The 15608-nt window shown below is 36.2% G+C and overlaps 1 protein-coding gene across 7 annotated transcripts in view; it reads right to left on the reverse strand.

Annotated features, from left to right (window-relative positions):
* The window catches only part of LOC100747068, a 203890-nt gene extending 192075 nt beyond the window's left edge, over positions 1-11815 (reverse strand). The window contains exons 1-2 of one of the 7 annotated variants that reach the window (XM_033324152.1): positions 11279-11812; positions 5228-7519 (exon numbers count right to left, since the gene is read on the reverse strand). In XM_033324152.1, coding sequence (XP_033180043.1) covers positions 5228-5380 — 153 coding nt within the window. In that variant the 5' untranslated portion in view covers positions 5381-7519; positions 11279-11812. Of the gene's footprint in view, positions 1-1247; positions 1324-5227; positions 7520-11109 lie in introns of those variants that run through there. The other 6 variants (XM_033324158.1, XM_033324151.1, XM_033324153.1 and 3 more) reach the window with 6 other exon arrangements.
* Positions 11816-15608: the final 3793 nt, after the last annotated feature.

Consider the following 15608-nt stretch of genomic DNA (forward strand, 5'->3'; position numbering starts at 1 on the left):
TATTGATCTTATATTTGATCTCATGCCAGGACAACATTAAACGGCTCGATTAAAATTGGTCGCTGCAACGAATATTCGCAATGAATATCCGCGATGACGGATAAAATTACGATACGTTTAAAGCTAGTGTATTTTTGTAGAAAAATAAGTATGTACAGATCTAAATAATTTCAATAAAAGGATCGTTCGATTTTAAACAACCTGCTAACGTCTCAAATATTATAGCATAACCGCAAAAGGAATTGACAAGATTGAGGAAAGATGGAACAAGCTCAGCATCGACAACTTATAATAGAATATTTTCTGTTCTATCTATTGGATATTACGAGTATCGGATCAATACGAGTGTTGATAGCTCGGGATATATTTTGGAGAGAAAAGGAATATTTACAGAAAGATCTCTAAACGTTCAAATCTTTTCAAACATACATACAATATCACTAATAATACAAATTAAGGAATTCATAACGAAATTATTACATGGCAAAACCAACATTATAAAAGGTGTCACAATAGAAAATTTCACTAAAAATCTTTAGTAGGAAAATTATTATATATCAAAGATATTAATATATTTAACAACTGCTTTACTTTTTTATTTCACTATATTATTCTTTTAAATAAAAATATGCTTTTTCAGGACACCCAATATAATACTTTGTTTCATTCTTACTTTCCAAAAAAATATAATATACATACCCAGCTATTATTTCGCAAGACAAAGACTTTCCGACTAATTTTTAAATCTATCGCTTAAAATTATCTCTAATCGTTCAAATACATAACATTCACTACGAATGATAGAAGAGGAGACAGAAACAGAATACACCTAAATGGTAAATATAACGAAAGAAATATAATTCGAAACTAAATTCTCGGATAAAAAAGCTCGTACCAGTGTTTCTAATGCTAGACATCACGTGTAAGGAATAAAATCACAATTCATACGATCTCTTTCACACGGCGATATATCGCGATACGTACATGTATAATGTCATACACGTATCACATACGTGTATCGCCATGTGAAAAAAGGCTAAGGATTTCTATCTTTCCTATGTACGCCCTGTCTGGTCGCTAAAGACTGGAAGAGGGGAAAACTACCGAACAATCGATTACTCGCTACGCTTGGATACTGGGCGGAAACAACTGAACATTATTCGCATGTTTTTCCTTTCGGCGTTTCGCATAATAATTTCCGTGTGTATAGTGTATACTCAATCAGAGTAGATAGCAGTAACACTTACGGGAACCGATATACGAACCACTGGCAGTTTATTCGACATTTTCTATGACTGTTGCTCCTAGCTGGCACACTCAGAGCTGCATCCATATAAAAGAAAAAAAATCAATTACCGTTGTTTTCGCTGGTGAAATTTAATCTCTTGGCTAGTTAGTTTTTACAACTGTTCGACTACGGCGCAGTCGTTAGTAACATCGAAACGTTAAAACGACGAGCAACTTATTTGTTTCGAGGTTGAGAATATATATCTGTACTTGAGAGCTTCAAATTAGAATCAGTTCATCTCCTTCGGAATTAAGTTACATACGTCACCTATCTTACCGCTCGTCTTTTGTTTCGTTCCTTATTCCGTTCTTTATTTTGTTCTTTGTTTCGTTCTTTATTTCGTTTTTTATTTCGTTCTGTATTTCGTTCTTCCTCACAAATTTATTTATTAAAAATAGAGAAGATTTAGTGGTGTTAATTTTTTTAAATGCGATATTACCTTATCAAACATCGTCTGGTTACATATCCAAAAAGATAGATTTGGAAAATTTCATTTTAAAAGCTGATTTAGCAAAGGGAGCTTTTAATTCTAAATCTAGGAAATTGCGGTCCTAAAAATTCCATTGCAAGTCTGGGTATATCTGAGAAATATAATAACTTTAATCCATGTTGCGGTACTAATTTTTGCATAAAAATTGTCCGCATGCAAGAAAAGTATTTAATTTTACTAAGTTAAACAAATTATTCGTTCTTCCTTTGCTCTTTATTTTCTTCCATATTTTCTTTCGTTGTCAGATATATTTCAGGTACAGATATATTTCTCTAATTTTCTACCGATCACATCAAATTTACGTAAAATAGACGTAAAATTCTTCAAATGATATTTTATTAACTCACGTTAAGAATTACAAGATTACTCTTGTGTAAATAGAAATCTATATTAGATTACATGTATAAATGATTCTCTATAAAATGATTTTCTCTAATAGATATACAGAAAATAAGATCTATTCAATTCAAAATGAATAATTCTTATATTAAAAGCAGGATACTTTTTGTTAATAAATTAATTACTAGTTATCAATGATAACTAGTTGTTGTTGATGTTATAAATGAAATATTAACTCGTCTTTACGAGTTCATAATATAAAGAAAAACAATCTTTCTCAGGTATACTCTGTACAATGAATGGAAACCTACCATGTGATTGCGAATTTTCATTATAATGACTGATTATCTCTACTGCTGTAGAAATCACCTACATTATCGCTACTATCTATATTAAGAGAACTATCATTCGTAATGTCATAATAACTCTGCAACTATACCCAAAAAGTAAAAAAAGATGATATTCAATGTATGTTTCACGAAGATAGACTTAAAATCCAATAAAATGTCGCAATCATCGCCTGAAATGTTTTAACAATGAATTATAATACACTCATAGCGGATTATACACTCAAATATAAAGAAAGTAAAAAGTAGTTTAATATGTAATTGGATGATACTTAGGCCAATCGTGACAGAAAATTATACAAGCCAGCAATATTTGTAAAAATCATCATGAGACGTATTATCCTATCAATCTCTGAAGAGTTAACAAATTTATTGCATATATTATATGTCTATGATCTTCTAACACACAATAATAAAAATGTAAAATGTATGTACAAAGTTTTAAATTGTGAATTGTAAATTTTGTATGAAAATTATTTTCCAACATATACATAGCATATATAGGCAAGGAAAATCCGAATATGTATATTCAACATGAAATTTAGAAAAGATACTTTCACGATAATTAACGTAAAACGTGTACATAAAATTTGCCAATAAGAAGATAAATATTTTACTTGTTAGTTAATAGACATGTAGCATAGATAATAAAGAACGGCTCAATGACCGTGATAATTCTAAAAAGCGATAAATTTTATTCGGCACAGAAATGAAATTATACTCTCCCTCTTGAACACCGGCCATTAAGCGTTCGTTTGCCGTGGTGAATGAAATCTCGCTTTAAAACGCGTGCTAACGATTGATATTTCTAATTTCCGGCCGATATTCCCCCATCCAGGTATAACGCTAATGGAGAGTGAGCTTTTAAGTCCCTTATTTCCCGTCGATAAATCTATCATCTGGCAAATTTCGTCGACGAAAAAAACAACCGTCGACACGCAGTCGACGCTACAACGATGATAAAGCTGCATAGTTATCGCGATTACAGCCAACAATCCTCCTGCCGTTTCTATGGGTTTGTCCCGTTGGAACATGTGCGAGAGCACGTAGTCGTCGCCGTTATATCGACGACATGAGAGTGTCGAAATCGTTTGGTTGCTCGATACAACGAGCACGGAAATTCGTTTGAAATTTAAATCACGCGGCTAACATGCAAATCGAGGATGCCATTAAGAAGCGATACGTCGCGCGTCGCGGTGACGATTTGTAATGGCGTGGCAAGTCGAAATCTCGTTCCATCAAAGTCAAAGACTGGTAGATTACTTTACAATTTCTCGAGTTCTTAAATAGGGGATTTTTAACGACGATAAAAAACAGATTTATTTAGCTTGGTGCATAAAAATATAAAATCGAACGGAATATAAAATTTTGGATAAATTCTAATTTTTATTATGAAGATCTAATATTAATTATGAAAAACGACGTAATCGTGATTAGTTTATAGCTTGGAGTTATAGTTTGGAGTTATAAAAAACCATTTTTTTTTCTATAATATCTTTAGAAGTTAAAAGTTTTGAAGACGTATTAATTGGTTGATAACACGTAACGGAAATTCCCAAGTAATAAGTAATCAGAGAATAAAATTTTGCGAAGTTTTACAAAAGACTTCTCAATGGATGCCCTAATTTTACACTATTCTTCGAAAAGTATTTTAACAACTAAAAGGGAAAACGGTGGATACTCGAAAAGAGTACACGTTTTAAGCGTACTAAAAGTTTTTAGAATTAAACTTTTTTATTTCTCAAGTAGTACGTCTGCTATGAAAATGAGGACAATGCTAGAAAGAGAACCACAGTTTTGTAGAAAAACTGAAGTCACAATTAAGACCCGAATAAAAACCAAGCACGTACATCTTACCATGTTTCTCGCCCTTCCGTACGTTCTCCTTGATTAGCTTTTTTAATTTTACTCGTTCCGATCTTGAAACGCTTCTACATTTGTCCCAAAAACTGTCGAGCTTATCCTTTCTTAATACCATTTTAATCATTCCTGATTTGTTCGATTTTACAATAAAATACGTACCCTATCACGAGTTTATTTAATCGAATTGTTTTTGAAATGATTATGTAATAACCAGAGAATCTATGTGTATGCGTTTAATAAAAAATCACGTATTCCAAGTAAAGTCTGAGGTTTACCTTTTACCGCTTCTCTATCCTAAAATCTAGTTTTATAAAAAACTAAGCAAACATTGTCTCAAATACACCTAAATAAACAGAAAATTGCTGTAATTGCGTGAAAATAATCAAACTCTCCAGAGTTTGTCTCCTAAATTATCTTCTAATTTTCGTACTGTCAAAAATACGAACTCGTTCGGAATATAGAAAACTACTATCAACTTGAAAAAAAATTAGCAATTAGTAATCACGAAAACAATTTAAAAGCTATTGACCTAATACTGCCTAAGCAAATATTTGAAGCTTAACGACCATTCTCCATTTTCCTATCAGGAATGAAAGACATGGTAATAATTCTGACCCTGACCGATATCACGTTATAAACGAATCCCATTTACTCATAAATCTAGTTATTCCCAGAACAAATACTCACCATTGACACATGATAAAACACACCGAACTCCGTGAAACATATCATTCAATCAAGTTTTTGCCGATTCTGAGATGGATACCATGCATTTACGAAGAAACCTTTCCCTACATAATTATACATCCGAGAACTTGCTATTATTTTATTATTTAAAAAATTAATATGATTAAATATATATTTAACATTATTGATAAAAGTAGGTAAATGAACTCTAACCTTGAAGCCAGTAAGGAACGTCGCGGGATCAGAGGGGGTCCGGGCCGAGGACGCCTGATTGGTGGCCCCGTAACTCAACTGATGCTGATAGTTGGAAAGGATCTTTTTGTGAGCACTGGCCTGAGCTCTATAAGCTGACACTGATAACTTCATTTCTTCGTGTTCCCGGTAAAGGGTCCGATTCTCCCGATGCTCCAACCAGGGTACATTCTCGTTCCTTCGTGGTAAACGTGGTTAAGTCTTTTTAAGAGATCGGCACGCGCGGCCGGACAGCTACGATGAAAATCCCTCGGAAAAGGAATGAAAGCGGGTCAGCCACCGCGTTCGTCTAGTTATCCGCTTTTCCTGCCTTCGATTTCAGCCGATTTTCCCGGTCTATCGTAGTTGTTTACTTTTATTTTCACGAGTTCCCTTCGTTCGATACCCTTATCTCAAACTCCTCCCACGATTTCGTTTCAATTCTTGGTAGTTTTCCCCAGGCCTCTTTCCCTTTTGTATCTGACTTCGACTGACTTCTACTAAACAGACAATCGTCGTTAAGCGGTACTCCAATCTTGTTCCTTCGCTTTGGAATTCATCGTTTCGTTAAACATCAAGATCTAAAAAGGAAGTAGCTAACGCTCGCTTTAAAAAGCTTGTAATACGGGCGTACGATACAAAGAGGCTTTACGGGGATAATTCGTCGAGAAATTTTCTTCCCTTTCGATGATCGTGGGGTTTATATCTTCTTAACGGATCGGTTGTTACGAATTTTCTCGATATCACGGGAAAAGGGGTACGGAACGGCGAGATGTTTCTCTCTATTCGTTTGTGGGCGATGATTTCCCGCGAGAGAGGCGAATACGAGGATACGTGACTCTTCGGCTTGCCTTGTCCGCGCCTTTCGCGCGCTCTCTTCTCGCGTTTCGACGGCTATTCTCAATATATCTGTCCGATCGAATGGAATAATTTTGCAACCGAAGGCTTTCGAAGGTGAGCAGATTCAACACACCTAGCTAGCACGATCGAGGAGTAAATCCTTTTAGAAACCGTATGAAGGATTAAACATCTTACAATGGAAGAAAGGGTATCGATCGTAGGAATAATCCTTCTTTCGTTTACCAGTCCACGTTCGTTTTCTTACCCAGTTACGAGCAGTTTAACGTTCCTCCCAAGCTGTCGTAAATTCACCGTTTCGCCAAGAACAAACTCGCTCCCCGCTGGACTTTTTCTAATTGAAGCTTCCCTCCATCAGGATTCCCTGTAGCGTAAACAGACCGACTATCCACGGTCTAATTTCAAATCTTTTAAACTCTTTCAACGATCAACGTCTCATATTCTATATAACGTTCTACCGATAATACGAGCAACATACATCGAAGGCAGATCGCGTATTAATTTCTCGTCATCTATTCACATGGAACATCCCCATCTTCGACGAAGGAACTAAACACCCTTGGATTTATCGTCTCTCTATTAAAAATTAGAATTTCATTAATTCACTAACAACAATTATAAGTCATAGGAATAACGAACATTTGTAATGTCGCTCGATTATTCGCCCCTTGAACGCCTTCTTTCTACTTCTTTTTATTCGTCGTCGACTCAAGCTATAAGGCCACGTGCCGTTGTTCATTAAAAGTCGAACGCGCAGGACGCCACGAGTAAAGCGTGTTCCCACAATCAAGAAACCGTGACAAGGATATCTACGTCCCTTTATCGTCCCCTTGTCGTGTATCTCTTCGTTCGGATGACTTCCACGTACTTCGCAGTTCTGCTCCCTTCTAGCGTCCTGTGTGATCGATTCTATTTCAGCTACCGTGGCACCGAAATGCGAAAGAGATCGAGCATGATGTCCGACCAGTCCTCGAAAAACCATTGGATACTTCGAGCGGATCCTTGGGTCCAGGCAATAGAACTAGCTTTCCTCAATGATCCCTTGGTTCGCGTTTTTCTATGTTTCGATCTTGATCCTTCGATCGAACTCGACTCGCGACAACAAAGTCATTTCCTTGTGATATCGAAAGATTTGCAGGATTTACTCGTTCGAACGGTTATTTCTTATTCCTCGAGGTAACGTCTCAAACACTTTCACGATGAAACGAATTATTTCTTCAAAAGTATCCGGATCTTGATCGCAACACTTTGGGTCGTTGATCACAGCACGAACAACAAAGATTCACTAATACGACAACGCTGTCTATACTCATTATAGGACAGAAGCCGTAAGAAGTAAAGGAACTTTCGATTATAGCACCGGGCCAAATATTTTTCCAGTTGATTTCAGGATACGAAACGATCGTAGACGATCACCTGAAAATAAGTGAAATTGTCACCATATTGCGAAAAATCTGCTCGAACCGACGAAACACGTATCACCATTGGTAAAGAGCCTCTCGAACTCGAAAGCTTCGCGAACCGATGAGATTCGCAGCAACGGAACATTAAGACGCGTCTGTAGCTGTAACCTATCGATTCTGATGGCCTGATAAGGCAAAGCTTTAAACCGACGAACCATTACCAAACGGACTTACTTCCGAATCCATGCTCTGATCTTCGACATTGTCACGACTCCGTATAACGGGTGTAAGGGATTAACGAAAGGATTAACAAACTCGGGATCATCGAAGGGTACGAGTCACGTACGAAACGAAACAGAGGGAGAGACACGTTGGCCACGTCAATTTGCTTTGCCAACAATAGACATTGGCACTCGATGGAAGATCAAAGCGTCGCGTGGTCAGTTGGAACGCGGCAAACGTCAGTGACTAACCCCGTAATCCGCTTAACCGAGGAAATTAGTCGTTCGCGAGCCGGAACATGGAAAATCGTTGTCGCAAACTTTTCCAATTGGTCCAGATTTGTTCTTCCTTACGCGGTTGTCTCGTCTATTTTTGATCGTCCGATCTTCTGTTTGTACGATCGGTTGAAATATAAACGATAGACGAGTAAATCAGTGAACAGAATTCGGTCGGACCGTTAGTAGACCGCAACGCGTTGCGTCCGTAGCTCGAGCATAACTGGATTACCGCTACCAACGACACCGTGCATCGAGACATCGACTAACCACCACGAGGTTCGGCCTGTTCGTTCTATATTCACCCTTCGCTATAACTGGATTAAATATTATCATAAACTGCGCGCGACCGGGCGAACGTGCCACCTACGCGGATTCTGCCTCGCGTGATTTTAGTCCGCGCTTTCATCGCTCGTGTTACCGTTCGGTCTCCGATTCGTTCGCAAACGAATTTCACTTGTTCGTATGATTTGGGGATGAATAAATGTAACGTCAAAGGAGACTCGAAGACGGTCATCGCTTTACTCGAATTCGGTGGTTATTGGGTTATAGTTAATTGAATTTGAAGATTGATGTAGAAATAATAGAATAATTATATTATAAATATATCCATATATTTGTAAAAACATAGAAGAAAGACTAAAAATATAGGATTTTTCAAATTAGGCCTTTTCTGACAAATTGTGAGAACATGATTTACAAATGGCAATAAGAAAAATATATGTGTTATGTGAAAATTAACTCCATGTAGATGTTTCGTTATGAAATGAGTAATGAACATTGGATCTAACGTAACATGTATAATTAAATGTGCTTTGTCACAACATCAAGGACAAATATTTTATTGTGCAATACATGTAAGAGATCGCGGTTTATTATAAAATGTTTTTATTTCCCATTAATATTAAGCGTTTAACTATAAAAATATAATAAAAAATTTGCAGCCAAAATTTGTACCATATTTACTTTCTATTTTCACTTGAGAATTATGTCCGCAATTTATCAGAAAAACCGAGGACACCCCATGATATGGAATGCATGATATGGAAACTACAAAAATGATTCACATACATACATACTGATAGAAAACAGTAACGCGAAAACCAAAAGATAAAACAAAGTTTTAAATGCGAAATTGAAACATATAAACAAAACATTTTTAATTTAAGCAGACAATACGAAATTATCTCGCTTCTTTGAAATAAGTACTACGTATTTAGATCCACAAATACCACTATAAATGAAAGAAACAACCACCGATCGCACTATTATCCTTTGGTTAATCCTTGTCTGAAGACAAGAATCGAAGAAATTCTCCTTCCCTATTGTGCACTTTCAACGAATCCGGATCACCATTTTTATGCGACGATAAAATGGAACCTCACAAAATCAATCTAAAAAAATATCGTTCCAACCTCCGGTGGAATTAATTATTCTTTACGCTAAAATTCGTTGGAGGAACACAAAAGCATTGTTTGTTCAATTCCACGGCCCAAACCATGACTCCCGATTCGTTTAACGATCACAATTATTTCCTAAGCAAGTACCTGCTTCTCATTTGGTAGCTTGGCTGGCACTATAATGCATAAGCACACGGCGTACATGTAAATTGAAGTGCGACAGGACGAGAGAAAGAGGAAGAGAAAGAGTGAAAGTGAGAGGGAGGAGCAACCAGTAAGAAGCAGCATAACCTGCTCGTCAAATACGTCGCCCATTATACGTTGACTGCATTGCTGTCTCTCTCATCACTTTCCAGCCCTTTCCCGTCTTTCCAGCACCGCTCTTACACAAATACGAGCCTGACTGTCATTCGGCTTATCGATCATTCCAATTGGTCATTACGGAAGATCGAGAGGGACAGTAAGCACGGACCATCGAGCGGAACCACCCTTTTATTTTCCTATCGCCCTATCGTTTCACCAGCAAGGAATATTTCGCGTAAACGTTGGATATTGTTTTGTCAAATAGCGTTTTTAAAAAATATGGAAGCCATACTTCGCAAGGACTATTTGTAACTTCCAATTTTAAGATTTTCAAGATTTGAAACATCGAAACTGTCGCTAAGTAATTTTTATTGTAGAAAAAATAATAGTGATAATACTGCGAGTGCTGGTTGAGAAATTAATTTTAAAAGATGTTGAGGATAAAGTCATGTGTAAACTATTGATAGAGAAAAATAAAAAAAAATAACGTCACCTGCATTCCTAAGTTGAGGCGTATAATGAGAGATTTAGAATACGACAAGAGAAATAAATGCGTTACAAAGTTGCAACATAATTCGTAAAAGTACGTCATATAGAAAAATCTCGTAATATAATTTTATGGAACGGGTAGAATCGTAAATCGAATTGAGAAACGAGGATATTAGTGTGCAAAATATGCATATGATCAACCGCTAAAAAATGAGGAACCTACAAAGAAATGTGCGTAATACGTTTACTATAAACAACACGCACAGGTTCGATCTTTAACGTTAAAGAGTCAAAAAGACACGTTGTCGGAAGGCCAACAGCTCGGAGAATCTTTTGTCAGCACTTCTCTTTTCGTTAACCCTTTTCCTTTGACTTTTATCTTATCTTTCTTTTCGCCCGTACGCGTTAGTAGAGTCCGTAGAGTTAGTAGAGAAACAACAAAGAAACCACTTTGAGGATAACGAGAACTTTTCGAATTCGATATAGAGACGCGAAGCAATCGAACATCATGTTTAAGGTGATAAAAGCACCGTCGAACTAATCCAAATATAGCATTGTTCCGCTTCCTCGGTCTATTTCTCTCCGTAAGGACGAGTCGAGCTGCGGACGCCTGTATTTCTGGACGGTTCTCATAAATGAATTACGCGATTTCAAATCGGGTCGACTAGAATTGTGCAAGAAGGTCACAGCTTTTCTCGTTAACCGAACAATCGTCATCACGCGACGAGGCTTTATTAGAACGGCATTCCTTCTTCGAGTGCTTCCTTCCGCGAAGTAAAACGAACGTCACTCGAGCGAACGGCTAATTACGTTCATTAAAAAACACGTTGTTTCCTCCGATATTCTCGAAACGAAAAGAAATACACTATGAGGTAAATCCAACCTTCGCCTACACCATCGGAACTTCTACTTACTTTAATCGCACAACAAACTTAGCGTTTCTTTCGTCAACGAAAACAAAATCAAACACTATTGTACGCGATATCGATCTACAATTGGCGTCCGGCCGAATGGATCGCTACCGACTTCGACTAGTAAATCACCGACGACACGACATCGACAATAAGTCGATAATTCCTTCACCTTCCAACGTGTAGAATATCTTGCGACAAACGATATGCTTCTGGTCGTTCACAGACACACAACACCCTATCCATAGTTCCTCTGGAAGAAAGGATCAGCCGATCAGCCCTTCAACGACGATCTTCAAACCGACACGACCGACCAACATATGCCAGTCATCGAAATGCAATTCGTCGTGACGACCGAACTAAAGCAAACTAAACCAAATCGATATCGAACTGTGTACGATCGCGAGTTCGAGTTCTTCTTAGCAGTCAGCTGATGAGCGCAGCTTCTCGATGATCGACGGCACCAGAGTCACCCACCAATAGAACTATCACCCGCGACGAGGCACGTAAAAATACCGTTACGATATCGCGTTGATACGATCGATTTAACAATCGGCCGATCTGAAGGTATCATCGAAGGATACCGGTCGCGTTTCCGCACGCACGTGTTACTCGGCCCCACGAAAGTCACTAGGAGGCAAGTAGCAACCCCCGCCAACCGTGGAGGACGGAGGGTGTGAGACAGGATGCCGGAACGTCTGACGATGGGAGGGATGATGGTTTGGTAGGGAGGGAGGTTGTAGTGGGAGCGTGAGAAAGAGGGGCGAAAAACGGCGAGGGGTAAAGAGTGGAATGGTACAGAAGGACGACCCGCAGGTTTCGCGTTATCATTACCACCATAGCGCTCGGGATTCCTCCCTACTTTGTTCCAGCCTGCAGAACCCCACCACGTATCCACATCTACGGATTAAAAACCGAAATCCTTCCCCTATCACTCCCGCTCTGTGCCCCGTTTACGTGGCGTTCGTGTGGTGTTCGTCGGTCGTGGGGATGCTGCGCAGTCTCTGGACCGTGTATATACCGTGCAACACCGAACGGACTTTCTGCGATATAGCCTGCTGCCGCTTCCTGCCCTGGCGAGGCGCTATGCGAACCCGAAATGCAATTTGACCAAGGGGGAGCAGAGTGGAGCAAGAGAACCACGGTCGAGGATGGATCGTATACGTTTTTGACGGAAGTTCCTTATCGAGATACGATGAGGATGATCCATCGGATGGTATTGACGAATCGTATTGGTACTGACGAACAGATAGCTTTTTCGACCAGATAACGTGCGATTTCCTTTTTTTTTTCTTTTTTTCTTTTTGGAAGGTAATAACGTGAAATTGTTGTTGAAAGAAATAGAGATTCTTGTCATTATTAGTGGGGAACAATGAGACTGATCTGATCGAAGTAATTATTGATGAACTATCTCGGAGTCGTTGACTTGTGTGGTAGATTCCTACAGAAGTTATTATTCGGACAGCTGTTTTGTACTTTGACAAAACTATGTATAAGTCTAATTACAATAAGTAATAAGTTATTCATTTATATTTATTAGCGATGCATGATTATCGTAACTGTGACACGTTACCCTTCTGTTTGATTTCTAATGATTGAATGAACAATGTAGAATCTTAAGGAAAGAATATGATGCTGAAAACGGTTGATCGCATGATTCTTCGTATCTTTGTTGTACATTTCATTCATTTCTATTTTAAATATGGATCTTGAAAAAGAGATCGGTAATAACGATAAAATAGTATTTAGTAAAATAAAAAAGAGAGATGTACAAATATATGAGTGTATGTCCTTGTTTTTTGAACCCACAAGTTTACTGAATTTTAAATATACCATGCTCGATATCAAGTTTTTTATCTAAAGGATAATTTAAAAGTGAATTAATTTCTAAATAAAAACCATTTCATTTCCAAATTCAATGAGGAATTAACCATTTGCTGGAAAATCGCTGTAATGGAGTGTACAGATTTTTCAAATGTTCGGAATTTCATTTTATTACCCGTAATAGTATAAATCTTACATACATTTTAGTTACAATTTAAACATTGACCAGCATTATTACCTTGTTTACAATGAAAACGGAGAACGGATTTTTATGTTTCTCAATGTCATAACATATTCATGAAAATTCGATAAATATTGTAACACCAAATTAAACAATTTCATATGGATATATTTCGATGAATAGTAATAAATCAAAAACATATCAAAGTACAATTACAAAGAGTATCGAACATCATATATCACATAAAGTATATTTATCACATAAGATAATCAATATAACTGGAGTAAGATATTTAACTTTCAATTGACACTAATCTGCCACTTCATACGATATGCTTCACACAAATTATGAACACATAAATAAACGAATCACTTGTATAAAAAGCTAAATCACTGAACTTAAACAACTTGCTTTATGATGCAAATGAATGTGTAACAAATGTTTCTTGCAATTGGTTTCCATCTACTTCAATTTATTATTTCACATATTAAAAAATAATACAAAATAATCAAAATATCTTATTAAATATAGCAATATTAAAATATATTAAAAATACACATAGGGATATTTTTTTTACATTATATGCCTTAAGTACCTATTCTGGCATATTCTTATGTCATGCCTTTATAAAATTTCAATTATATATCCCTCCATTGACTTATATGTTTAAAAAGTAATAAATAAAATATTCATTGTTATTTATTGTATTTCACCTGTATTATTGTAGAAGACGATTTATAATTGATGCAGTAATATACAACAACAAGCCCAAGTTGTAATTTTCAGTTCAAAATGGAAAATGTGATGTTGATATGGACTACCGGTTTTGGCGGAAGCAACATATAGCGTCCTCTATATTTTCTGGCTACAAATATGTTATACAAAAAAACTATCCTTTGTAATTTATAAAAATGTTCTACATGAAAACACTCTCCCAACCAGTGGTATCATAATACGGCTGAAAAAGTACATATTGTAAAAATGTAAAATTCTACATTTTTCAATTAAAAGATGTTCTATTTTATGCCTGATTTGTAATTTCAGAGGAAAATTCAGTTTCAATTCGAATCACTACTATACTGAATCGATAACGTCGCATGCGACATGAAAATGATACGGGGGGTCAGATAACCTCTATGGATAATCTCTAAAACATAGAACACGAAACAGCATCGAGTGTCACGTCTATTGTGTACCTCGTCGATAATTTCACGTTCTGAAATATCGACCTGGAAAAAGGTCAGTGTGTTTCTTACATCCTCTATGACTTGCGACGGCAAATATTGGAATTACATATTGTATCAACTCAGTCGTCGGAAGAAACAAAGCCAAACACGTATAAACGTAAGGGAAGTACCTAATGAATTCTTTAATGATTCACAGAAGGATTAATTCGTATTAAAATTAGTAAATAATTAATGTTTATATGTATTTGAGATATTATTGAAAATTCATATATATAAGTAATACTTCTCCTAAATGTTAATAAATTTGTACTTATTTATTGGATTGATAATCTTTAAAAAAAAACAGCTGAGAGGAAGACATATTAGACACAAGAAAATATCAAATTATTGAATGAAAGATGTGATAGAACTATATTGCGGACTATTGATAATTACTACCCTCTTTACCTATATTAAGTGATCCAAGAACATATTTCCCTCAAATTTTTGTAGAAGAATTTGAACATTTTATAAACATAACGTTATTTAAAAAGACACAATCATTTATCAGCACAGATCTAACTATACAGAAATAAGTAACTGAAGCAAACGCGATAAAAAATATAGCAGCACTGTGTTTTGAAATGAATTCAATAAAAATCATTACATCTGAGCAAAAAAAATTTTATTTCAAATATTTACTAATCACAACTTTACAAACTTAATTAAAAGTTAATGTCTTTCTAATTCGACTTCAAATACGTTAAAGAATGAAAAATTCTAATATTTAAGACTCTTTATTTATAATCAAAAACACTAGGAAAAATCGCTGTATCGTATTAGAATTCGCAAAGCTACAGAAAACAATCATTATATCACAATTAAAGTACAGGCCAAAATATTCTCTCACAGCTTTAATTCAAATCTAGTCAAAAAAGTCTAGATTACTTTCCGATCCTAACTCAACAGATATTCAATTTTTCGAAATATTAATCAAAATCCACGATTTTCCTAATGAATATCACGATGGAATGATATATATATCAGACAAGAAAAACAAATACGAAGCTTATTAAAAATAAAGTAAATATACGCGAATAAAATAAATAAAATAAAGTATAACAAAGCATAGTGACAAAGTAGTAACAAGAGTGACTTCCTATGCTCTTAATGATCCACAGGATCGTGTACCAATCTGGCTGGCTCTACCTAGTTATAATTAACAGACGTACTACAAAGTATGCCACCTATGAGATAGGTAAGAGTACCTACCTATAACTACATATGAATAAGAATATATAGGTAATGCAGATATCCTACCTATCCTATGT

Source organism: Bombus impatiens, unplaced genomic scaffold (genome assembly GCF_000188095.3).
Source record: "Bombus impatiens unplaced genomic scaffold, BIMP_2.2 scf_1528, whole genome shotgun sequence".
NCBI classification, from domain to species: domain Eukaryota; kingdom Metazoa; phylum Arthropoda; class Insecta; order Hymenoptera; family Apidae; genus Bombus; species Bombus impatiens.